Source organism: Heterocephalus glaber, unplaced genomic scaffold, assembly GCF_053883595.1.
Source record: "Heterocephalus glaber isolate CG9 unplaced genomic scaffold, H.glaber_assembly_v1.0 deba00001760, whole genome shotgun sequence".
Taxonomy (NCBI): domain Eukaryota; kingdom Metazoa; phylum Chordata; class Mammalia; order Rodentia; family Bathyergidae; genus Heterocephalus; species Heterocephalus glaber.
The window spans coordinates 5,648,557-5,673,563 of record NW_028258457.1 but is presented as its reverse complement, the minus strand read 5'-3'; the positions used below and the strand labels follow the sequence as shown (position 1 = coordinate 5,673,563).

The window sequence follows — 25,007 nt, the reverse complement described above, 5'->3', positions numbered from 1 at the left end:
CACGGCCCGGGGCTGGCGCCTCCTGGGGTCGCGAGGGGGGAGTGCGGAGCAGGGGTGGAAGTGGAAATGGGGGCATGGACCTGACAGCGAGAAGGGGTGACATTGTCCAGAAGACTGCGACAGAGGATTGAAATTGAGCCAACGTCTGAGGGTCGAGGACCTGGCCAGGAGACGCGATCTTCGGCAGATGTGAGAGGTCACTGGCTGCGGTTGCTGTGGAGGGACTCGAGGCACAGCAGGAGGTGGCGGGGGACTCGGATGTGGCCCCCCAGGGGGCTCCTCGCGGGGCGCGGGAGGGCTGGGGCAGCTGGCCGGTGGGGGAGATGCTATCGGTGCCACCTGGTGGTCTCGCATCTGTCCTTTTGTGGCTTTCGGGTGGGGAGAGGAGGGAGAAGGGTCTCACGTCTGGCTGTTTTTCACCACCACAGCTGTCTGGGGTCAAGGGACTGAAAGAGTTGGGGATGGGGGGCAGTGGCCAATTCAAGAGCAAAATCACCTTTTCTTTCCCCAAAGGGACCTTGCTAAAGTCCCCTTAATGAGAGTGGGGCTCAGAAGGGTGGGGGACCCCGAGTTCCCTGCTCCTGGCTCGCGCAGGAGTGCAGCTTGGAGGGGTGCACGTGGCAGGCAGAAGTCAGGGCTGTGAGCTGTCCTCCTGCAGGATAGGTGCCCTGGGGCGCCGTCTGCAGCTTCCTCTCCCTTGGTTTCCCTTCAGAAGACATATAAGGCTGAGCTTGGGGGCTCACTAGGGAGGCTGAGAGGAGAATTGCTGTGAGTTTGAAGCCAGCCTGGGCTATGCAGAGAGACCCTGCCTTAAAACAGAACAGACCAGTGGAGCTTCTTCCAGAACCCGGGAAGCTGGAGGAAGGGTGCCCAAAACAAATGAATTATTACACAGGTTCTTCATTCCACAGATGAAGAAACTGAGGCGAAGAGTGGAGGGGCCTTATTCGGTCATCCAGAGGCTCACTGGTGCCTGGACACTGTCACGGGAACTGGCTGCCGCATGGCGTGCGCTCGAGTCTCTTTCGTGGAAACCGAAGTTCTGCCGCTCCCCTCCTCCACTAGCCCCACTTTCCAGGCGGGGAAAGTGAAGCCCAGAGCCGACAGGACAAAGGCCCCGATGACAGCAGGGCCTCTGCACACTCCTGTCGCCCAGCCTGTCCGCACTGGCTGTGTCCCCAACTCGGACATGTTGAACTCGGCTCCCTCGCAGGCTCCGTTCCCGCCGACTCCCATCCTCGGATCCGCGGCAAGGTGGGGTCCCCAGGGACGGCCAGGGAGCAGGCGGGTAATTGTCCTGTTTTCTGTCAGTCTCGAGGCAATTCCCAGCTCGGGATGAGCTGCTGACAGATCCCGTCAAATCCGAGCGCTGTCTCAGTCGGCTAAATACACCGCCGCCGCCGCCGAGGTATAAATATTTGAAAGGGGCCTTCTAATTACACGCTGTGGCAGGAATAACAATTAGGGGCCCCCAGGCAGAATCAAACGGCGTTTGACTTCCCAGGGCCTTTGGGCCGCCTTCTCAGGGCTCTCCCACCCTGAGGGGAGGGCCAGGCTGGGGGGTCTGGGTGGTGCTCCGCTTCCTGGGAACCCGGTTCTCCAGCGCTCAGGTTCCTAATACCAGCCCCCTCGACCTTGGGATGACCCAGGGCTATATTCTCCCCGGAAAACAGAATAGGAGCTGTAGTCTGGGGAGCGCTAGCTGCCCGCCTCGCTTTTGGGGGTTGTTTTGCTTCTTGAAATATAATTCCTGCCGGGAATTAAGCTCAGTGGCTCCCGCCCCTGCCTCACAAGCTCAAGGACCCGAGTTTGAAGCCCAGTACCAAAAAATATACATAAAAAAATCTGAAATATAATTCCTGGACCGGGGATTTAGCTCAGTGGTGCTGCTGCCTGCCTCGAAAGCACAAGGTCCTGAGTTCGATCCCAGGTATCTAAATAAATAAATAAATAAATAAATAAATTTCCTATACCCTAGAGTTCATACTCCACTTTTTTCCAGTACTAGGGATTGAACCCAGGGCCTTTTCTTTTTTTGAGAAGGCTACCCTGAACTATGTAGCCAAGGCTTGCTTTGAACTCTTGGTGATCCTCCTGCCTCAGCCTCCTGAGTGCTGGAAAGGCAAGTGTGCACAGCCACACCTGGGACCCCTTTATATAATGGACTGGAGGTAGGGCTCAGTGGTGAGGGCTTTCCTAGCATACTTGAGGCCCAAGTTCCACCCTAGCCACCACACACATACACAGAATGATTCACGGCTTTGTAATATATTCACAAGGCTGTGTAATCAGCACCACTATCTGGTTCCAAAACATTCCTATCATCCCCAAAAGAAACCTCCTATCTGATTAGCAGTCACTCGTCCCCTCCCAGCCTCTGGCACCCTCCATCCAGTCCACTGGAGTCACCTGTCCTGGGCGTTTCCCATCCATGGAGCCCACACTATGTCCCCTGTCTGGTGTCTCGCACTGAGCATCACGCTCAAGGCCCGTCCATGTGGTGTCACAGTTGCACTGCTCCCCTGGCTGAGGGACACTCAGGTGTGCGGCCCACAGTAGGTGCTCAACGTATACTTAGGCTGGATGAGGACTCAGAAAGGAGCCAGAGAGGGGCTTCTCTGTTGGGGCTACATCTGTTCTTTCTGTCCCCTGTGCCCTGTCTTCTGAAGCAGAACACCTGGGGCCCCAAATCTGAAAGGGGGATGGGAGCTGTGGGGCCAGGATGGGAGGAACAAGGTAGGGAAAGATGGTGTGGTCCCTGGTGGGGCTTAAAATCTCCTAATCCAGGCCAGACATGGCGGCACACACCTGTAACCCCAACACTCATGACGCTGAGGCAGGATTGCTGTGAATTCCAGGCCATCCTAGGCTACATAGTGAGACTCTTGTCTCAAAAAACAAAATAAAACGGGCCAGAGATTTAGCTCAGTGGCACTGCACCTGCCTTGAAAGCACAAGGTCCTGAGTTCAACCCCTGGTACTGCACAAACACCCCAAAACAAACAAAGAAAAAGTCCTAATCTGATGGGTGGTGTGCGGGTGGCCCTACCTTAAGAGCTCCCGCACATAGCCTCTTTTTTTTTTTTTTTTTTTTTTGATGCCAGGGATCAAACTTGGGACTTTGCACTTGCGAGGCAGGTGCTGGAACCACTAAGTTAAATCCCCAGTCCTACTTTTTTCTTTTTGCAGCACTGGGGATGAACCTCTGCTCGACAGGTGCTCACCACTGAGCTACCCCCCAGCCCTTTTTGCTTACTTTGTTTGACACAGGGTATTTCTGAGGTGGCCAGGCTGAGCTCAAACTTGGGGTCTGCCTGCCTCAGCCTCCCAAGTGACTGGGATGACACCACCCCTGGCCCGGTCTGCCTTTGTCAATTCACAACCATGAGTCTTAAATGATGGTTAAGGAGCCCCCAGTCTGATGGGAGAGGCATGATTCTGTCCTTTGAAGGCCCTGGCCTAAGGGAAGAAATACACACGTTAACCCTGGGCTTGCATCTAACGAGAAGCCGAGGCCTGGCTTCTGGGTGCCACTCTGATGGAGGAGGCACGAGCTTCCCTTAGATGTCCATCTGCTGGGGGGGTGCATAGTGCAACCTTCGAGGGCCCATCTGACCGGACAGGTGGTGCAGTGGGGCAGGGCGCTGAAGGCTGCGGCCTGAGCCAAACGGGCCAGCCCCGGCCAGAGGGGTTCCTGTTGGGGGCCGTAACAGCTGCTGAGTCGGTGGTGGGGACAGGCTGGAGCTGTGCCAGGCACAAGGCAGGTGGATCCTCTCCTTCTGAGTCCTGCGGGCAGGAGTGGGTGGCCGAGTGGCTCCAGTGTCCCCCACCCCCAGCCCTCTGATGTGCTCAGAGCCTGAGCCCCCAGGGGAGCTGATGGAGGAGATTCTGGATTCAGCCTGACAGCTCCAAGAAGACAGCTCCTTTATCTGGCACTGCGGGCACTGTCAGCATGGAAGGGGGGGGATGCCAGGAGGGGCCGGGGAGCTGGGGCACAAACCACAGACCCAGCCTGTCCTTCTACCGGCTCACTGCCAGGAGCCCCTACAAGGGGTCCGGGGGGGCCAAGGACAAAGCTGCTCTAAGGACACAGGTTGAGAGAGCAAATCCCTAGGAAAAACAAGAATTAAACATAAAAATTCCAGTTGCGTATGGCGGCACATGCCTGTCATCTCAGCACTCTGGGAGGCTGAGGCAGGAGGATCACAAGTTGAGCCTAGCCTGGGCAACTTAGCAAGACCTTGCCTCAAAATAAAAATAAAGGGCCGGGGATTTACCTCAGTGGTTCCGCCACCTGCCTCTCAAGCGCAAGGTCCCAAGTTCAATCCCCGGTACCAAAAAAAAAAAGGCTGGAGATGTAGCTTAGTGTAAAGGCCCGGAGTTCAATCCCCAGTACCATTAAGAAACCAACAAAGGAGAACGCAGGCCTGGCCTCTGCCTACCTGGCCTCCTGCCCATACTCCCACCATGACACTGGAGCCATGATGGGGCCTGCAGAGCTGGGCGCCGGGTGACCTCTCTTCTCTGTGAAGGCCCAGGGCTCAGCCACTCCATTACATTGTTGGGAGTCAGGCGAACGCAGTGGCTGAGCTTGTGCACTAATAGGCTGCTCTGTGGCCCCGACCCAGCCCCTCACCCAGCGCCACACGAGCCTCCACCCAGGGGTCCTGTGCAGAGGCTTTGCTGGCCCTGCACTCTGAGGAGCAGCCACCTGGCCCACAGACAGCGCCTTTTATTGCTTCCAGATGGCTCTGTGGGTGGAAGGGACGGAGGTGACCTGGGGACAGGGCAGGGTGGCACAGCCCATGACACAAGGGCAGGAGGAGTCGGAGACAGGAGGGATGCTGAGTCCATGGTAGCTGTGGGAGATGGCGGGGCCTCCTGACCAATCACTTGCCGCTCCATGATGCCCGTGGCTGGGGTGGGTGGTGGGGGTCAGACGCTGTTGTCACTGTCCTCGCTGTCCCCATAGGCTCCCAGCTGGCTCAGGGAGGAGGTACCAGGTGGCAGGGAGGGGGGGTCAACAGCCCCTCTGCTCTCTGGGGCTCCTAAGGGGAGAAGGAGGAGTGGCCCAGGATGGCTGGGGTACGAGGACAGCCACCTCTGCTCGTGTGCCAGCCTGGGGAGGACACCATGGGGCTGCCTGTCTGGAAGGCCCCTCGCAGGGCCCATTGGGGGTGTAAGCCTTAAGCCACACACCCTTTGCAAGAACTTTTTTCCTTGTATTGGGGATGGAACCCAGGGCCTCTGTGCTGAGTTACGTCCCAACCCTTTTTATTTTTATTTTTATTTTTTTTGGTACCAGGGATCAAACTTGGGACCTTGCACTTGAGAGGCAGGCAGCGGAACCACTGAGGTAAATCCCCGGCCCTTTATTTTTATTTTGAGGCAAGGTCTTGCTAAGTTGCTAAGTTGCCCAGGCTGGGCTCTGACTTGCAATCCTCCTGCCTCAGCCTCCCAGAGTGCTGGGATTGCAGGTGTGCGGCATCGCATCCCACTCACGTACCCTCTGACATGGCCACTCCCCTGTGGAACTGCCCCATGGGCAACCCATCCTGTAGGCGGGTGTACTGCTGGACAGGAACCTGAGCTCTCCACCCACCAGGCTCTCCACCTAATTGCCCAGCTCCTGGGGTGGGGGCTGCCAGTGGTGGACCAGGTACAGGGTCCCGAGACAGACACCAGGACATGGCTGGGACTTGGGAGACTCGGATTCCCTTGACACGGGGAGATGGGGAGGAGATGTTGTGGGTTTACCTGTGCTTTGAAATTCTTGTTCCTTTTGTAATTAAATGAGAGAGAAAAAAAGTGGTGGCTTATACCTGTAATCCCGGCACTATGGGAGACTGAGGGAGGCAAACTATGAATTCTAGGTCAGCCTGGCAACTTAGTAAGCCCATCTCAAAATAAAAACTAAAAATGTCTGGGATGTCGCTCAGTGCGAGGCCCTGGGTTCCATCCCCAGTACCACAAAGGAAAAAAAGAAGAGGAGGAGGGGGGCTGCAGAACTGCCTGGGGGTCACCCTCCCCCACATCCCGCAGGCCCCGGGAGCCCTAGGAGGCAGGGAACACTACCGCCTAGTGGCCATAGGTAGCACTGCACACAGCTCTGACCCGGGAACTGACCTGATGATGCCAGAGGAGCCTGGCCCCTATGGGTGCCGGCACACTCTGCTTCTGTCCTTGTCTTCTTCACCACCACCAGGCCAGAGAGCTGTGACCTGCCGCCCATGCCGTCCATCTTCCTCTTGGCCTTTGGGGCCTGTAGGGCAACAGGGACACGAGTTGGTGCAGGGTCCCAGGCCCAGCCAGCCCTCTGAACTCTGCTCCAGCCCCTACTGAACCATTCCCCAGCACTCTGAGCTCGCCAGTCTCTCCCCTTCTCTAAACTCCTCTGTGTCTGCCTACTGCCCCAGGCCTGTTGCTCAGGGCCTTTGCCTGCCCTTCACCCCATACATAGGACTTGCCCATTCCGAGTCCCCCTGTGACTTCTCACTTGCAGGCCTTTACCTCTTGTCCCCTTCTCCTGGGATGTCCCCTTTCCTCTCATTCACCTGCAAACTCCTACTCATCCTTCAATGCCGAACTCGTGGATCCCCTCCTCTGTGAAGCTCAGGCAGTAAGGCCAGAGGGGATGGGACTTCTGATGGCAGTGTCTCGAAAAGCCGCCATTAAAGAGGTAACTGAAAGCCCTATGTGGGTGGCACATGCCTGTAATGCCAGCTAATGCAGAGGCTGAGGCAGGAGGATCTTGAGTTTAAGCAACACTCTGTCTCAAAATAAAATAACAGCAGGATGGGGAGGGGCAGCAATGAAAGCAAATGTTGTACTTTTTTTTCCAGGGCTAGGGATGGGATAGCAGGCCTCATGTAGGCTAGAAAAATAACTCCCCCAAGCTGCACCCCAAGACCTGGCTGCAGCATTTTTATCCAGCTGGTGCAGAAATGAACTGCTGTTTCTTTTTGAGATCCTCCTGCTTCAGCCTCCTGAATAGCTGGAATGATGGGGGCTGTGCCATTCTTGACCCTCTGCAAACACTGTCACACATTCCTGCTGCAGCTGAGTGGCAGGGATCACATGTTGGTTCCCAAACCTGCTTCTGCTGCACATATTCATCATCATGAAGCTAAACCAAGGAATTGCAGGTGTGGAGAGAGATACCCAGGGCTTGCTATAAAAGTGGCAGCACAGGTGTGAAGAGCCTTGAGAGGAGTGTGCTGTGTACACAGCCAATCAGGATCTGCCACAGAGTCAGGACCAGGTGGGAGGCTGGGGAGGAACGGTAAGGGCAGATTCCTCTGAAGGTAACTTCATCTCTTGCTCCACTTAGAAAAGAAGTGAAAAATAGAAGGGGTGGACATGTAGCTCAGTGATGAGCACTTGCTTGGTATGCACAAGGTTCTGGGTACTATCCCCTGCCACCCCCCTCCAAAATAAAAACATCAGGTGTAGTGGCACACACCTGTCATCCCAGACATTTGGGAACCTGAGGCAGGAGGACCTTGAATTTGAGACAAGCTTGGGTAGTTTAGCAAGAAGCTGTCTCAAAATAATAAATGAAAAGGCCTGGGGACAATGTTCAGTGGTGAGGTGCCTGCCTAGCATGTGCAAGGCCCTGAGTTTAATTCCCAGAACCAGAGAGGAAAAAAAAGAGAAAGACAGACAGACAGAGAAATTGTAGCCAACGAATTCTGGGGGGAGTTTAAGTAAGAAAGTCAGTGAGAGCACTCTAATCAGGAAATACAGCCTCAAGGAAAATGTCTTTCTTGTTAAGTCTCAGTTCTACACGAAAAGATTAACAGTACATGAGTTCATGTCCAATCTATTTCCTGACCTGATGGATTCTCCCAAGAACGAGGCCGTTGCCAATAAAGACTACACTTCCCTGGGTCTGGGATTTAGCTCAGTGGTTCTGGCGCCTGCCTTGCAAGCGCAAGGTCCTGAGTTCAGTCTCCAGTACCAAAAACAAAAACCCAAAACACCCCCCAAAGACTACACTTCCCAGCCTCCTTTGTGGTGGGTAGTGGTCAGGTGGTCATATGCTGACCAATGGGATGTGAGCAGGATGCCCTCCAGGCAGCAGTGCCTAGTACACTTCCTCCCTGTCCCTGCCCCTGCCCCTCTCCAGGTCTGGGATGCAGAATATATTGAAACTTGTGGGAGAACAGCAGTCTCCAATGTGGAGGACATAACAGTGTCTGTTTCCTGTCTGATCACTCTGCACAACTGTGATCTGAGAAAAAACTTTCTATCCAATTGAAAGTAGCATTATCACTTAGGACCTAGACCTGGGTATCCAGCAAAATCCCTCTCCCCTACTTTCTTCCAGTCAGGCCCGGGCCAGCTGCATGCAGCCTCGTGGGCCTGTTCCGCTGACTGGCTGGACCACCCTGCACCACTCCTCCCCAGTGCCCCAGCACCCACAGTGCTGCAGCCCACAGAGCAGGGCTGACTTTGGGACATGGAGGGGCCAGGACTAGGGCAGAGCTGCCCTAGATCCTGCATTGTCACCCAGGCCTGCAATGGGACAGAGACACAAACTCTCATGTGCCCCATGTCAAAGTCATGAGACACCATTGTAGGGACAGAGAACAAACTCCTGGGTCCTGTAGCCTCTTACTTGCAAAAAATCTGCCCTTTCTTCTCAGGCAGTCAGGGATGTGAAGTGACTTTTCCTGCACACCTGTCAGCACAGTGCTCTGGAAGGCTGAGGCAGGAGGATTGCAAGTTCGAGCCCAGCCCAGGCAACTTAATGACTTAGTGAAACCTTGTCTCAAAATAAAAAAATAAAAAGGGCTGGGGCTGGAGCTCAGTGCGAAGGCCATGGGTTCCATCCCCAGCACTGCGAGGGAAAGAAAAAACAAAAGGTTTACAACTTACAGGGACTTTCAACTACTCCCAAACCTATGGTCACCCTGGATTGCAGCAGAGCTCACAGGCCTGGGACAGCCCGCAAGCTCCCTCCCATGCGGACCAGGTGGCCTCCAAGTCTCAGAACTCCACGTGAGCAGAGAGACCGGGACTGATGAAAAGATCAGCCAGACTCTGGCTTGGCCAATCTTTGCAGGCAGACTCCTGCTTCAAGGTGGGGGCTGGTAGGAATCCCCACACTAGAATTCGCCCCTGCTGCTGCTTGGGCTGCAGTCTTTCCCTGTCTTCATTCTTACTTTCCAATTAAAATTTTTTTGTAATCTGTATTTTAGGTTTTTTTGTGAAACAGGGTCCCTCTATGTGGTCTAGGCTGGCCTTGAACTCACAGTGATCCTCCTGCCTCAGTCTCCCCAGTGCAGGGATGAAAGGCATGAGCCACACACCCAGCTCTAGTTTTAATTTCTATGGTCATTATACCAAGGACCCACACTAGCCGGTAACATATGTCCCCTTCCACAGCCGCTTCACCAGGCTGGAAAGTGACAGTGCCCAAGGGCTTACTGGCACCTGCTCCACTGTCCTTCACATTCATCCAAGGGCAGAGCCCTGGGCCCTGCAAGGAAGAGGCTGTGGCCACTGCTTCCCCACCCCCCTGGGCACAGGGCCCCAAAGGCAGCTGACCTCATGCAGGATGGCTGTGGGCTGGGGCCACAGGGCTGGCGGGGCAGGTGCAGCCTCGTCCTCTGAGTCTGAGTCCTCCAGGAGCCTTTGCTTCCGAGCCTCCTCCAGGAGTGCCCTGTGTGACAGACCTCGGGGCTGGGGACACACTCTGCATAGGGACAGTGCCCAGGACCCTGCCAAGAGGCCCTGTGCTGCCCTCAGACAGCAGGGGTGGGGAGCAGATTTTGAATTTTACAGTTCTGGGGACTGAACCCACAGCCTCTGCACTGAGATCCATTCCCAGCCCTTTTTAAAATTTTGAGATAAGGTCTCACTAAGTCACTAAGTTGCCCAGGCTGGGATGGACTTGTGATCCTCCTGCCTCAGCCTCCCACAGTGCTGGGATGATAGGCCTGATTAGATGTTTAAAATTAACCTTCCTTGGGCCGGGGATTTAGCTTAGTGGTTTCAACGCCTGCTGCTGCGCAAGCTCAAGGACCCGAGTTCGATCCCTGGTACCAAAAAAAAATTAATAAAATTAAATTAAATTAACCTTCCTCAAGCGCAAGGACCCGAGTTTGATCCCCTGTACCAAAAAAAAAAAAAAAAAAAAATTAACCTTCCTGCTGGATGTGGTGGCACATGCCTGTAATCCGAGCACTTGGAAGGCTGAGACAGGAGGATTGACAGGAGTTCAGGGCCAGCCTGGGCTACACAGTGAGTTCAAGGCCAGCCTGCACTACACAGTGAGATCCTGCCTCATTAAAAACAAAACAAAACAGAAGCAACTTTCCTGTGTTTCCTGGGGACTGTGGAGTGGTTAGGGATGCTTGAGCAGCCTATCTGGATTCCCACCCTGTCTGGGTGACCGTGGGTTGGGTGTGTATCGTTCAACGTGACCTCAGTCCCTGGACCCTGGTGCCAACCATGCCAACCTCCAGGGTGTTAGAAGAGGAAGGAGTCAGAGCCGGGCCCAGCACACACAAGGTGCCGCAGAAGTGCAGGCTGCTTTTATCAGTCACAGTGACACTGAGGCTACTGAGCCCCTACTGCATACTGACCCTGTACCAGGTGCTGGGGACACAGGAGAAACCGTGCAGGGTCTGAAGGGGACAATGAAGCACACCCTGCATGGCCCCGAGGGGAGGGTTCTGGATGCCCCACCCATCTCCCCCACTCCACTGCCCGTCCAGGTGTCCTGCTCTGCTGTGTCCTGTCACTCTACAAACCACTGGGGTATAGCTCAGTGCTTAGTGCCTGCCTAGCATGCACCAGGCTCTGGGTTCCATGCCCAGCTCCCTGAAAACAACAAGAAGCCAGGTATGGGGGTGCATGCCTGTCATCCCAGCTCTCTGGGAGAGGCACAAGCTTGAGTCCAGCCTGGGCAATTTAGCAACTTAGCAAAACCCTGCCTCAAAATGAAAAATAATAAAGGGTTGACAATGTAGCTAAGTGTAAAGGTCCTGGGTTCAATTCCTAGTACTGAAAAATTAAAACAAAAACCAAAAACCAGCCACAAGGACAGGCAGCCATGTGCTGAGTCCTGGGGTGCTCAGGGATCCTAGCATCTGGAGTTACCCCGGGGACCCCGACACAGACACCATAGGGGAGACAGTGAGATGGGGGTGCAGAACAGGTGACCCCAGGGCCAGGGATTTAGCTTAGTGGTTTCGATGCCTGCTGCGCAAGGGCAAGGACCGGAGTTTGATCCCCAGTACCAACCCCCCCCCCCAAAAAAAGAACAGGTGACCCCAGAGGAGCTGTGGGCAGATCTGCAAGGAGATGGGGCAGAGGGACACAGGGACAGAGGGACAGAGCAAAAAGCAGCCCGGCGGAGGCCCTGCACTCACGCAGTCTCCTGCTCGTCTTCCTCCTGCTGCCGCTGCTGCAGCTCCTCTTCTGACAGCCGGTGCTGCCGAAGCATGGCCTCGAAGTCCACATGTGCCTGCCGCTGGTTCAGGTCCTTGAGCTCCTGCAGGTTCTCCAACACCTCCATCTCCAGCTTCGAGTCCTTTGTGCGGTTCTCCAGCACCTGTGAGTGGGGTGGGTGCAGGCTAGAGCCCACTCGGCCTGCCCTTGGGGACATTTCAGCTGGGGCGGGGACATGACTGTGGAGGTTACAGTGAAGGCCTGGGATTTGAAGCCAAGGGCAAGGAAGGACCCCAAATCTGCTTACACTTTTGTGTGTGCGCGTGTGGGGAGGCTGACAATGGAACCCAGGGCCTCATACATGCAAGGTAAGCAGTCACCTCTGAGCCATGCCCCAACACTTTTTATTTTGTTTTTCTTTTTCTTTTTTTTCTTTTGGTGCCAGGGATTGAACTTGGGACCCTGCACTTGCAAAGCAGGCGCAGGAACCACTGAGCTAAATCCTGGCCTTTAATTTTTTATTTTTTGACAGCGTCTTGCTGAGTTCCCCAGGCAGGGCTTGAATTTGCAATCCTGCCTCAGCCTCCCAAAGTGCTGGGATGACAGGCGTGCACCTTTGTACCCAGTGCACTCACTTTTTCTGGCTTCTGACCAGGGGCTGTTGTTCCCAGCCTGTGACCCACCACACCTCCCTGACTTTGCTCCTTCAGAGAAACTCCCTGACCCTGCATAAGACCCTAAGACAGGATGAGAGACACCCGGTCACACAGAAGAACCTCTCCTCAGCACCCTCTAGGTGCCATGCAGGGCGTGTGTCTCTCAGAGCCCTGCTCCCCACACTGCCCAGCTCGAGCGCGTCCACCCTGCGATCACCTTCATGGGGTTGTTCAGCTCCTCGTCCTCCCTCTCCTTCTGCACCCGCTTCTCCTCCTCCTCCAGGAGCTTCTCCGCCTGGAAGTTCCGAGTGGCCCCGTGCTCCATGGTGTAGTCTGTGTTCTCCGGGTCTGTCTGGGGGACAGGCGGACGTCACCTCCTGCGCCCCTGGGCGGCAGAAGCACGTGGCTGTCTCCCACTTCCCTGCTCTTCCTGTCATCTTTTCTTTCTTTTCCTTGTCACATTGCTTTGGCAGGGACAGGCCTGTCTTTCTAGGACTCCCAGCCCCTCTGTGGAAAGCCCAGGCCTGGGTGTTTTGTTTTCTGTAGTACTGGGGGTGGGACCCAGGGCCTTCACACTGAGTTATATCCCCAGCCCTTTCTGATTTTTGTTCTGAGACAGTCTTACTAAGTGGTCCTCCTGCCTCAGCCTCCATGGTGGCTAGGACGACAAGTGTGTGCCCCCAACCCTGGCAGCTTTTTGCCTTTATAAGCAAGGCTGCCATGAACATTTCTCTCAAAGCTCTGTCTGCTTCCCAGGATCAGCTGAACGGCTTTCCCTGCAGGGAGGGGACCTGGGCAGGAAGCCCAGGGCCCTGCCGGATCCCATGTGAGGGGTCCAGGTGGAAGCTGGCCTGGGTGATACCTTGAATGTAATCTCTGCCAGACAGCGCGTGCACTTGATGTAGAAGCGGAAGATGGGCAGGCCCAGGTACACCTCATTCTGCACAGTCTCCTTTCGGGCATTGAATTTCTTCCCCTTGTAGATGTATTCTCCACATGTCTTACACCTGGGGGCAGAAGGCACCCGTGCTAGCTCTTATTCCCACTGGTTAGATGCCTAATACAAGAGGTGGCAGCTTGCTTGCCTCCAGAGACAGGGAGCTCCCTCCCACACAAGCAGCTGGTACTACAGCGTTCGAGGATTCCTTCCATCCTGTGTTCCCGTCCCTATTCATACCTGCCTGGCCCATGCATCACCACCTCGTGAAGCACCCAGGCTGGGGAGGTCGGCAGTCTGGCCTTCCCAGAGGCGCATCTGGGGCTCATGGGCTTCATCCACCAGGGCTCCTCCAGCCTAGCCTCGCTCCTCCCACTGGCCTAGACCGTGAGCTCCTGCTATTCCTGCGAACACCTCAGCTTGTTCCGACTCCAGGGCCTTTGCACAGCAGCACCTACTGCCTGTGACACCTTGTTCTGCAGACCTCAGCTTGGATGTGTTTCTTCCCAACTTGGCCTCAGGCTGAGAAAGCCTGACCTTCACTGCCAGCCCTGCCACTTCCTCTCCTCCCTGACTTCTAGGTCTGCTTGGGCATGAGACCTTCCAGGGATGAATTCATGATCTCTACACCCTACTAACCGGTGGGCTCCCTGCAGCCAATGTAGTCCGTGGCACACAGCAGGTGGCCAAGAGATGACTGGTGACAGAGTCAAAAGAAAAAATAATTGGGTCAACATAAAATCCCTCTGAACTTTATTGATCCAGGGGGCCAGGGATTTAGCTCAGGGGTTCTGGAACCTGCCTTACAAGCGCAAGGTCCCAAGTTCGATCCCTGGTACCAAAAAAAACAAAAAAACACACTTTATTGATCCAAAGGGGATTTAGAAGCCGGCAAGGTGGCGCACACCTGTGATCTCAGCACCCTAAAGGCTGAGGCAGGAGGATGGGTGAGTTAGAGACCATCCTGGGCTACACAGGGAGACCCTGCCTCAAAACACAAAAGCAAAAACCATACGATCCTCTCAGTAGGTGGAGAAAAAAATATTTGACAAGGTCCAACACCCATTCATGATAAAAACCTTGCAGAAAATTGGATTAGATGGTCTTTATCTCAATCTGATAAAAGCCATCTATGACAAACCAACACCCAACATCACACTAAATGGTCCAAAATGGAAAGCTTTCACTCTAAAATCAGGAACAAATGGGACAGGGAAGGGGGAGGAAGAAGAAAGGGACGAGGAAAAAATGGAAACGAAGCTTTTGAATATAGAGGGGGGTTGAAAGGAGGCGGGAAATGGGAAAAAAAGAAGAGGCAGGATATATCATGTGAAGGTGCACATTCCCTGGGATGAGTGTTATCATTATATCTAAAATGTACCAATAAATGTTTTGTTTAAAAATAAATAAATAAAATCAGGAACAAGACAAGGATGTCCACTATCACCACTCTTCCTTTTTTTTTTTTTTGGTAATAAGGATCAAACTCAGGACCTTGCACTTGTGAGGCAGGTATAATGCAACTGAGCTAAATCCCCAGCTCGCCCACCATCACCACTCTTATTCAATAGAGTTCTGGAAACATTAGCCAGAACAATTAGACAAGAGAAACAAATAAAAGAAATAAGGACAGGAAAGGAAGAAGTTAAATTATCATTATTTGTGGATGACAGGACACTCTACATGATACCCCAAAAGCTCCACCAAAAGACTTCTAGATTTTGGGCTGGGGATTTAGCTCAATGGTTCCCCCGTCTGCCCTGCAAGCGCAAGGACCCGAGTTTGATTCCTGGTACCCCAAAAAGAGACTTCTAGATTTAATAACCAAATTCAGTAACATAGCTGGATACAAAGTTAACACTCAAAAATCAATAGCCTTCTTGTGCACAAATAACTAATTCAGTGAGAGAGAAATTAGGGAAATCACACCTTTCGGAACAGCATCCAAAAAAATGAAATACCTAGGAATCAATCTAATAAAGGATGTAAAAAACCTTTACATGGAAAACTACAGTGCTCTGAAAAAAGGAGATCAAAGAGGATATCAGAATATGGAGGGGCCGGGGATTTAGTTCAGTGGTTTCGCCACCTGCTGCGCAAGTGCAAGGACCCGAGTTTGATCCCTGGCACAAAAACAAACAAACAAAAAAAACCAAAATTGTTATATAGATTTAATGGAAACCTGATCACAATAACAATAGCTTATCTCACAGAATAAGAGAAAACAACCCTAAAATTCATTTAGAACCAGAAAACACCTAGAATAGCAAGAGCAATTCTGGGCAACAATGGCAAGGCAGGGGGCATCACAATCCCTGACTTGAAATTATACTACAAAGCTACTGTGATAAAAACAGCATGGTAACTTGCTGGAAGATAAGTTAGGTAGAACTCTTGAAGACATTGGCATAGGAAAAGACTTTATGAACAAAACCTCAGTAGCACAGGAACTAGCACGAAGAATCAACAACTGGGATCTCATTAAAAAGCTTCTGCACTGCAAGAGAAACCACCAACAGAGCTAAGAGACAACCTACAATGTGGGAAAAAATTTTAGCAACTGTACCTCAGACAAAGGACTACTATTTGGAATATATAAAGAACTAAAAAAATCAGATCCCCCAAATTCAAAGACCCAATTCAAAAATGGGACTCTGAAATGAACAGACATTTCTCAAAGAAGTAAAAGCAGCAAATAAACATATGAAAAAATGTTCAACAACACTAGTCATTCGAGAGATGCAGGTGAAAACAACACTGAGATTCCGCCTCACCCCAGAAAGAATGGCTGCTATCAAGAAATCAACCAAAAAAAATGTTGGTGGGGGTGTGGGGAGAAAGGAACCCTTCTCCATTGGTGGGAGTGCAGACTGGTGCAACCACTGTGGAAATCAATATGGAGATACCTCAAAGAACTAGGATTAGAGGTCCCTTTTTTTTTTGGTACTGGGGATGGAACTCGGGTCCTTGTGCTTTCAAGGCAGGTGGCAAAACCACTGAGCTAAATCCCTGGCCCTAGAGGTCCCATTTGACCCAGCTATTCGCCTGCTGGGTATCTTCTCAAAAGAATTAAAAGAATCATACTACAGTGATATATGTGCACCTATGTTTACAGCAGCACAGTTCATAATAGCTAAAGCTTGGAAACAGCCCAAGTGCCCATCAACTGGAAACTGGATAAAGAAGATGTGGGGTTTTTGAATAAAATGGAGTACTACTGAGCCATAAAGAATGACAAACTAGCCGGGGATTTAGCTCAGTTCCAGCACCTGCCTCGGAAGTGCAAGGTCCCAAGTTTGATTCCCTGGTACCAAAAAAAAAAAAAAAGAACGAGAAACTAGAGACATTTATACCCCAATGGGTGCATATTGAGGCCATACTCTGTTTTTTTTGGGGGGGGGTTGGTACTGGGGATCGAATTCCAGACCTTCTGCTTGTGAGCCAGGTGGCAGAACCACTGAGCTAAATCCCCAGCCTGAGGCCATACTCTTAAGTGAAATAAATAGGACACATATGTGTAAATACCAAATCGTTTCTCTGGTGTGAGAAACTGAAAGTGTAAATGAGGATTAAAATGATTAAAATGAATAACTGATAATTTGAAATAAGAAGAAAAGGTCCAAAGGGGTAGGGGAAGTAGGAGGGGAAGGGGAAAGGAAAGAAGGGAAAGGAAAAATTATGAGAAAAGGAAAAAATGAAAACAAAGTCTTTGTAAATAGAGAAGGGAGGACAGAGAATGGGGAAAAAATAAGAACCAAGAGAAATCATGTACAGGTACAAGTACCCAATGATAAGTGTAAATGTACTGTATACCTAAAATGTACCAATAAAAGAATTTAAGCAAAAAAAAAAAAATAGGAAACTGAAAAATTCTTGCAAAAAATAAATAAATAAAAATATCAGGATACTGGCAAGAAAAAAATAACCTGGGGATCAATGGAACAGAGCAGAAGATGCAGAAACAACTGCAGACACACTCAGCTACCTTATCTTTGACAAAGGAGCCAAGCACCCTCACTGGAAGAAAGATAACCTCTTTAATAAAGGGTCTGGAAAAAACTGGCTTTCCACATGCTGAAGATTAAACCTAGACCCATATCTTTCACTAAGTACTAAATTAAAATAAAAATGGATCAGGGCCAGGAATTTAGCTCAGTGGCACTGTGCTTGCCTTGCAAGTGCAAGGTCCTGAGTTTGATCCCCGGTACCAAAAAAACCCAAAATGGATCAAAGTTCTAAATATTAAAACAGAAACACTCAATATGCTGGAAGATATAATAGAACTCTTGAAGACACTGGTGTAGGCAAAGCCTTTACGAACAAAATCCTGATTGCACAAGAAATTCACAAAGAATCAAAAACTGGGATCTCACCTTATTAAACAGCTTTTGCACAGCAAGAGAAACCACCAACAGAGTGAAGAGACAACTCACAGTGAGGGAAAAATTTTTTGCCAGCTGTTCCTCAGAGAAAGGACTAATGTCTAGAATATATAAAGAACTCAAAAAAATCAGACCCTTCAAATTTAAAGACCCAGTACAAAAATGGGCATCTGAAATGAAGAAGTAAAAATACCAAATAAATATATAAAAAATGTTCAACATCACTGGTCATTTGAGAGATGCAAATTAAAACAATGTTGAGATTCTATCTCACCCCAGAAAGAATGGCTGTTATCAATAAATCAACCAGGCTGGGGATTTAGCTCAGTGGTTCTGCTGCCTGCCTCGAAAGTGCAAGGACCTGAGTTCGATCCCTGGTACCAAAAAGAAAAGAAATCGACTAATAACAAATGCTTTCAGGGCTGTGGGGAAAAAGGAACCCTTCTCCACTTGGAGGGAGTGTAGACTGGTGAAACCACTGTGGAAATCAATGTGGAGATTTCTCAAAAAACTAAAACTAGAGGTTCCATTCAACCCAGCTATTCCCCTTCTTGTTATCTTCCTGAAAGAATTAAGAGCATCATACCATAATGATATATGCACACCCATGTTTACAGCAGCACAGTTCATAATGGCTAAATCTTAATACCTGTCAATCGACAAATGGATAAAGAAGATATAGTTTTCTATACAATGGAACACTACTCTGCCATAAAGAAGGATGAGCTAGAGACATTTCTAGCTAAATGGATGCACCTTGAGTGCATCCATTATTGAGTGCATATCCTTAAATGAAATAAATCAGACACACGTTTAAATACTGCATTGTTTTTCTGGTGTGAGAAACCGAGAATGGAAATAAGGACCAAAATGTATAACAGATATTGGGAAATGGGAAGGGGAACAAGGGAGGGGGGAGGGGGAAAGGAGAGAAGGGACAAGGAGAAAAAAGAGAATAGAAGGAAAAAATGGAAACAAAGTTTTTGTAAATAAGGAGGGGAAGTGGGTTTGAAGGCAGGGTCATGAAAAAAAAAGAAGCAGCAAGATACATCATGTACAGGTACAAATTCCCTATGATGAATGTGATCATCATGTATGTCTAAAATGTTCCAATAAAAAAAAGTTGGGCCGGGGATTTAGCTCAGTGGTGCTGCCGCCTGCCCCGCAAGTGGAAGGACCTGAGTTCGATCCCTAGCACCAAAAAAAAAAGAAAAAAAGTTAAAAAACAAAGGGCTCTGACTGGTAGTTATATGAGACTCTGTTGACACTGAAACAAGACAGTTGTGTGATTCAGACTGGTGAAGCACAGATGTTCTGAAGAGTCAGTCAGGTGGATGATGGCAGTCTCTCTGGAAGGAGATCTGGGCCAGGATCAAATGAGTGATCAGGAACCAGGTGTTCGGGGCTCCAGGCAGAGGCTACTGTGAGTTCAAGGCCCTCAGGCAAGAGCCAGCCTGGCTGTTGGGGAGCAGACATGACTGCACAGGGCCCCATCTCTGGGGCCACACGTGTGCTAGTGATTCCGACCTCAAGGCAGCAGGCAACACTGCTGGAGGACCTCAAGAGCTCAGGGCCTTCAGGGGAGTGAGGGCTGGGACAGCAGCTGCCTAATCGGGTGCAGGGGCCCAGTCTGAACATGAGTACAGGACACCTCCGCAGTCACGGGTCCAGCAGTGACCAACACACACCTCATGTTGAAGGGGGCCATCAGCCGCACCACGTACTGCCGGTCCTTGGGCAGCTTGAGTTTGGGGATCTTCGAGGGGTCGAAGTCCGGTGGATAGTACTTCTGCAGGGAGGAAGGAAGCAGTCAGGGCTGGCAGAGAGGCAGGACATGAACAAAAGGAAAAGGGGGAGCCAGGAACACCCCAAGCTCGGTGATCCGCAGGGAGTCATCACCTGTCTCAGCGCCCATGTGTTCTCAGGGCTGGGGTCACAACCAAACGACTCTAAGCACAATCAGCAAACCCAACGACATAGTCGGAGAGGACAGAGAGAGCTTGCAGACCCTTCCCCAGGAGAGTTATGGCATCATGTGATTTCCCCAAGGAACGACAACACATGAGATGCTGCCACCCTATGCAGCTCCTCGGCACCTGGTCAGGTAGGCCCTTCTGGCTGGCACCGAGACTCGAGTCCCCAAAGAGCAGGGGCTCAGCTTAAGCCATGCCGTTGGCAAAAAAACGGAGGCACCAGCAGCCATTCTTATGAGGAAGCAGGGAATGATTCTGAAATCAAGTTCTCAGGTGCTAGCCACAGGCAAAACCTGACAAGCTGACTGTTCTTGATCTCTCTTTTCCCCTCCATCTCTCCTTTCACACTGAGGATGGAACCCAGGACCCTGACACTGAGCAGCATCCCCAGCCCTTTTTATTTTGTATTTTGAGATAGGGTCCCACTAAATCATTACATTGCCCAGGATGGGCTCACACTTGAGATCCTCCCACCTCAGCCTCCCAGAGTGCTGGGATGACAAGTGTGCGCCACTGTGTCCCTTTCTAAGGAGCGCAGTCACAGTCCTGCTCTCAGAACTTGTTTCTGCAGAGGAGTCAGAGGTGAGAAATGTGGGGATGTTGAGTTTGGTTTATCAAAAATAACTCCTCTGGAGTGTGGAGCACGCCTGTGGTCCCAGCACTAGGGAGGCTGAGGCAGGAGGACTGTGAGAATGTGTCTCAAAATAAAATTTAAAGCCAGGTGTGGAGGTGCATGTGTGTAATCCTAGCACTCAGGAGGCTGAGGCAGAGGATCTCCACGAGTTCAAGGCCAGCACTGACTACACAGCAAGACCATGTCTCAAAACAAACAAATGAACCAAAAAAAATTTTTTAAATAAATTTTTAAAAGGGAAGGGAAGGAAGCTCAGTGACACAGCACCTGCCTGGCAAGCGCAAGGCCCCGAGTTCAAGTCCCTGTACCAAAAAAATAAGAGGGGGGAAGGCTAGGGATGTAGCTTGTGAGGCCCTGGGTTCTATCCCCAGCACCAGAAACAAAAAGTAATTTCTTTGGAAAGACAGAAAATAAGGCACCCTGCTTTGTGCACCTCGTGGGCACACGATACACATTATTTCCCTTGCCTCAAGGAACACTTGCAGAGTCCAGGAGGCAGAGAGCAAAATGTACCCATTTTACAGAAGAAACCGAATTGTGTGCCCCTCTCCCCCCCGTTTCAGCCGCTCAGGATTCAGATCTGATGACTGGAGACAACTGGCGTGGTACTGGACAGAAATATAACCTAGCAGCCTCCTGCTGTTCCCTCAACAGAACTGGGCAGAGTTGAGGAAACCGGGAGGACTCCCCATCTACAGAAACAAAGTGCCAGGCAAAACCTGAAAGCCGCTATAAGGAACATGATTGGCTAGAGATACTATGAGAGGCGGGACTTAACAGTCTCGGCTTTGAAAGTGACCGCTTAGAATACCCTCGCTAATATTCTGAGGCCCCGCCCCCAGAGAACGTGATTGGGTAATTAACGACTCCAAGGCCCGCCCCCTCCACGGTCATAGGGTACACTCCGGAAAGGAAGGCTAAGCAAAGGCCCGCCTCCCAGAAAAGGTGATTGGGAGGAGTTCTGGAAGCCCCGCCCCGCGGAAGGCCGTTGACAAGGAAAAGGTTCCAAAAGAAATTCACAAGAAACTAGACTCGGAGTTTCCAGATGTGGCGCTCTGGGTAGAAAACCCGAGTCTCTAAACACTTACATTTAGAACTTTCCGTTCTGACATCTTCTCTTCTTACTCCTCTCACACCTCCGCCGAACTGACTAGGTTAGGTATTTACGAAGCTTCTCGGGCAGTGCCCCGCACATCCGTTTACGTCACGTCCTCCGTCCTCTTATTAGCTGCGGCATAAATAGCTCCTTTCTCATTGGCTCTAATCTCAGCCTATCAAACTGTGAGTTCTATCTTCCCTCCAGAATTGTAACTTCGGTAACGCGGATTAAAGGTTCTGGTGACCTTCTTTCTGGGTTTCGGAAAGTTCGGTAGAGGCGCTGCGCCCTCTAGAAGTTGGCAGCGACTTGATAAATTTTGTTGAACCGTGACGTGAATGCGAATTTGAACTCTCCCTCTTGTTTATTCTTTTATTCAGGAATTATTCCGCCCTGTGCAGGGCTTTGGGAATCCACACAGTGTTCCCGTCCTTAGTCCTCACATGGGGACTAGCTGTGTCCTGGGCGTCCCATCGGGGTTTATCTTGAGTCACAGGCATGTAATTAAAGATCTGCCGGGCGTTGTGTCGCTCTCCTGTCTTCCCAGCACTCGGAAGGCTGAGGCAGGAGGATTGCCGCAAATTCGAGGCCAGGACAGCGTGAACTACACAGCAAGACTTTATGTTTAAAAAAAAAAAAAATTCGATCCTTGGTACCAAGAAAAAAAAAAGATCAGGCTCCAAACATAGATGTTCGCCCACTGCCCGTCTATGCCTTCCCTTTAACTAGGGCATTCCTTCCTAAGCCTCCTCCTTGCTTTCATAAACATCTATGTTTTATACACCTTGCTTAGGGTCAAATGGAATTTCTAGCTTTAGTTTTCTGAGGAAACTACACAATGATTTCCATTGTGCTTCATTAGTTTACATTCCCACCGATAATGTAGAAGAATTCCTTTTATCCATGCCTCACCAGCAGTTGTTATTATTTGATTTCTTGATAAAGGCCAGCCTTTCTTAATTCTCAGTGTTGTTTTCAGAGCTCCTGTTACTAGGACAAGGTATACATTCCGGGTTGCAATAGTCTATGGCCTCATGATACCAGAAAGGGAAACAGTTCATGAAGACCCTCCCACCTTGGGCTGAGAAGTGATTTAGATTAGAACATATCTTTCATAAATTATTTTGGTAAGTTTTGTTTGGTACCAGAGATCGAACTCAGGACCTTGTGCTTGCAAGGCAGGCGGTGGCAGCACTGAGCTAAATCCCCAGCCCTGTTTTTTTTTTTTTTTTTGGAGACAGGGTCTTTGCTATGTAGTGCAGGCTGGGCTTCAACTCACTATGTAACCCAGGCTGGACTCGATCTCCTGGCAATCCTCCTGCCTCAGACTCCCGAGTGCCGGGCTGACAGCCATGTGCCACTCACCTGGCTTTCTTGGTAAGTTTCTTACATGATTAAGGCCACTGAGGGAACACTGGCCATCTGAAAAGGACAGGAAGACATTTTGGAATTCCAAAGTAACTTCTATGAAAAATGTTATTAACCATCATAAGTGTCTTATTTCCCTAAACCTCAGGAGTAACTTGTGTGCTAACTTGCACTCCATGCCGATACCCTCATGCCACTGCCTGACTTCTTGCTTGGAGACATGTATCTCTCTAAATCTGCTTTAGTAAATTCCACCCATCCTTCTGCATGGCCACCTGCAGTGCATGTGGTAACTGAATCGTTTCCAGGAAGGCACAAAGGACAGAGGCCCATGAAGGCTGGGTCCCTGAGGCCACAGTTTCACCCACACCATCCCTCCCGGCCTATTAGGAGACAATGAAAAGCCCCTCATCACATGTGCCCCTCCATCTTGGCCTTCCTCACTTCTAGAACTGTGAGCTAAATAAATATCTGGTCATTATAAATCACCCTGTGTGACCAGCCAGGCATGGTGAGGCATGCCTGTAATCCTACCACTCAGGAGGCTGAAACAGGAGGATCGCCATGAGTTCAAGGCCAGCCTGGGCTACATAATGAGGTCAAGGCCAGCCTGAACTACATAGCCTGTCTGAAAATAAAGTGAATACAATAAAATAAAAGGATGGGCTGGGGTGGATCCTTCTGCAGGCTCCAGGGGAGAAGCAGCTTCCTTGACTGTCCAGCGGTAGCCTTCTGCTTTCCTTGGCCTTTGGCTTCACCCCAAACCCTGCTCTCACCATAACCTTCTGCCTGCATCCTATAAGGATCCTTGTAATTGCTCTGGGCTCATCCACACAATCTGGAATAACTCCCATTAATAAATCCATTATTTTTTGCAGGGTGCAATGGCACACACTTGTAAGACCAGTGCTAGGGAGGCTGAGGCGGGAGGATTCCCACGAGTTCCAATCCTGGCTTAGCCTCCTAAGTAGCCAGGATTACAGACGTGTCCCACCAAACCTGGCTTATTTTCATCAATTTAATGGAAGATTTTTCATCACTAAGGCCCCTCAAGAGTCTTAAGTGAGTCACACCTGCAAGCTCCCTTTTGCTGTGCCAGGTAACTATTCCCAGGCTCCGGGGTTAGGGTGTCACTGTCTTTGGGGAGCCATTACTCTGTGTGCCACAGATGGGCTCATCAGGGACAGCTTCTCTGCACAGGTGACTTTTGAGCTGAGAGCTGACTGAAATCCATAGACAAGCCCGGTGGATTCAGGTTGGGCTGCATTTCCTGCTCCTTGGAGAAACCTTCTGAGCATCCTTATGTCCCATTACATCGTTGACAGCAGTCACATCTAGGCAACTTTTTGTTTTAGTTTGTTTGAGGCAGGTTCTTGCTATGTAGATCTTGAACTCACCATGTAGCCCAGGCGGGCCTCGAATGCACAGAGATCCTCTTGCCTCGGCCTCCCGAGTGCTGGGATTACAAATGTGTGCCACCACACCCTGCTCCAGAGGTTTGGCTTTCAGCAGGGGCTTGGACCGTGGGGGCGCTGTACTCATCAGTGGATTCCTTTGCTGATAGGATTGTAGCTGAACGTGCTCTTAGGAAGTGGGGCCATGTTGGAGGAAGTAGATCACTTGGGTCTCTCTTTCTCAGTACCGGGGATTGAAACCAGGGCCTTCACACTGAGCTACACCACCAGTCCTTTTTTCATGTATTTATTTATTTATTGGCACTGGGAGTCAAACTCAGGGCCTCAGGCTTGCCAGGCAGGCGATGTGCCGATGAGCTACATCCTCGGCCCTCATGTTTTTTATTTATTTATTTATTTATTTATTTGGTACCGGAGATCAAACTCAGGACCTTGCGCTTGTGAGGCAGGTGCGGTGCCACTAAGCTAAATCCCTGGCCCCCTCATGTTTTTATTTTGAGACAAGATCTCCCTAAGGTGCCTGGGCTGGGCTGAAATTTGAGATTTCCTGCCTCAGCCTCCCAGAGTGTTGGGGTGACAGGCGTGTCCCGCCACATCTGGCTGTTTTTGTTTTTGTAGTACATATTTGTGATACGTAACAAATACAATCCTCGTGGGAAATTGGTGCAGGTTCATGACACATCTTAATTCTTTTTTCCACCTCCCTTCCCCTCCCTCCTCTTCTCTCCCTCCATCTCTTTATCCCCTTCCTATTTCCCAAAGATGTATCTTCCTGTTTCCTCTTGTGTATCTTTTATGTTGCTTTTTGATTTATTTATACTTCAGGTTTCCCATATAAGAGAAACCGTGCAATGTTTAAGAGTACGTGACTGCTTAAGTGAAATAATTGGACACACATGTTTAAATACCGCATTGTTTCTCTGGTGTGAGAAACCGAAACTGGAAATAATGACTGAAATGTATAATAGATATTAGGGGGTTTTTCTTGTTTGTTTTTTGTTTTTGGTACCGGGGATCGAACTCAGCACCTTGAACTTACAAGGCAGGCACGGTGTCACTGAGCTAAATCCCTGGCCCTATAATAGATATTAGGAAACAGAAAGAAAATGTTCAACAAGGGAGGGAGAGAGGGAAAGGAAGGAAGAG

General features: G+C 50.5%; 1 protein-coding gene and 1 long non-coding RNA gene across 3 annotated transcripts; one reads left to right on the top strand and one right to left on the bottom strand.

Moving 5' to 3' along the window:
- Positions 1-69: 69 nt before the first annotated feature.
- LOC147821194 (uncharacterized) lies at positions 70-1,964 on the top strand. The gene is made up of 2 exons (XR_015447554.1): positions 70-196; positions 912-1,964. It is a non-coding gene; the product is annotated as an uncharacterized LOC147821194 (long non-coding RNA).
- A 2,748-nt stretch (positions 1,965-4,712) lies between these two features.
- Yju2 (YJU2 splicing factor homolog) lies at positions 4,713-21,222 on the bottom strand. Of its 2 annotated transcripts, none has more exons than XR_002389595.2 (8): positions 21,071-21,222; positions 19,064-19,164; positions 12,919-13,063; positions 12,274-12,408; positions 11,382-11,563; positions 9,553-9,687; positions 6,127-6,262; positions 4,713-5,048 (listed from the first exon to the last, which is right to left on the bottom strand). XR_002389595.2 is itself a non-coding variant. In XM_004865762.3 (8 exons), exons 1-8 carry the CDS (start codon positions 21,092-21,094, stop codon positions 4,936-4,938), a joined length of 951 nt encoding a protein of 316 aa, XP_004865819.1. In that variant the 5' UTR covers positions 21,095-21,222; the 3' UTR covers positions 4,713-4,935. The 2 variants fall into 2 exon arrangements, 1 of the variants encoding a protein (XP_004865819.1); XM_004865762.3 differs by having other exon boundaries at positions 9,553-9,667.
- Between the last annotated feature and the right edge of the window lie 3,785 nt (positions 21,223-25,007).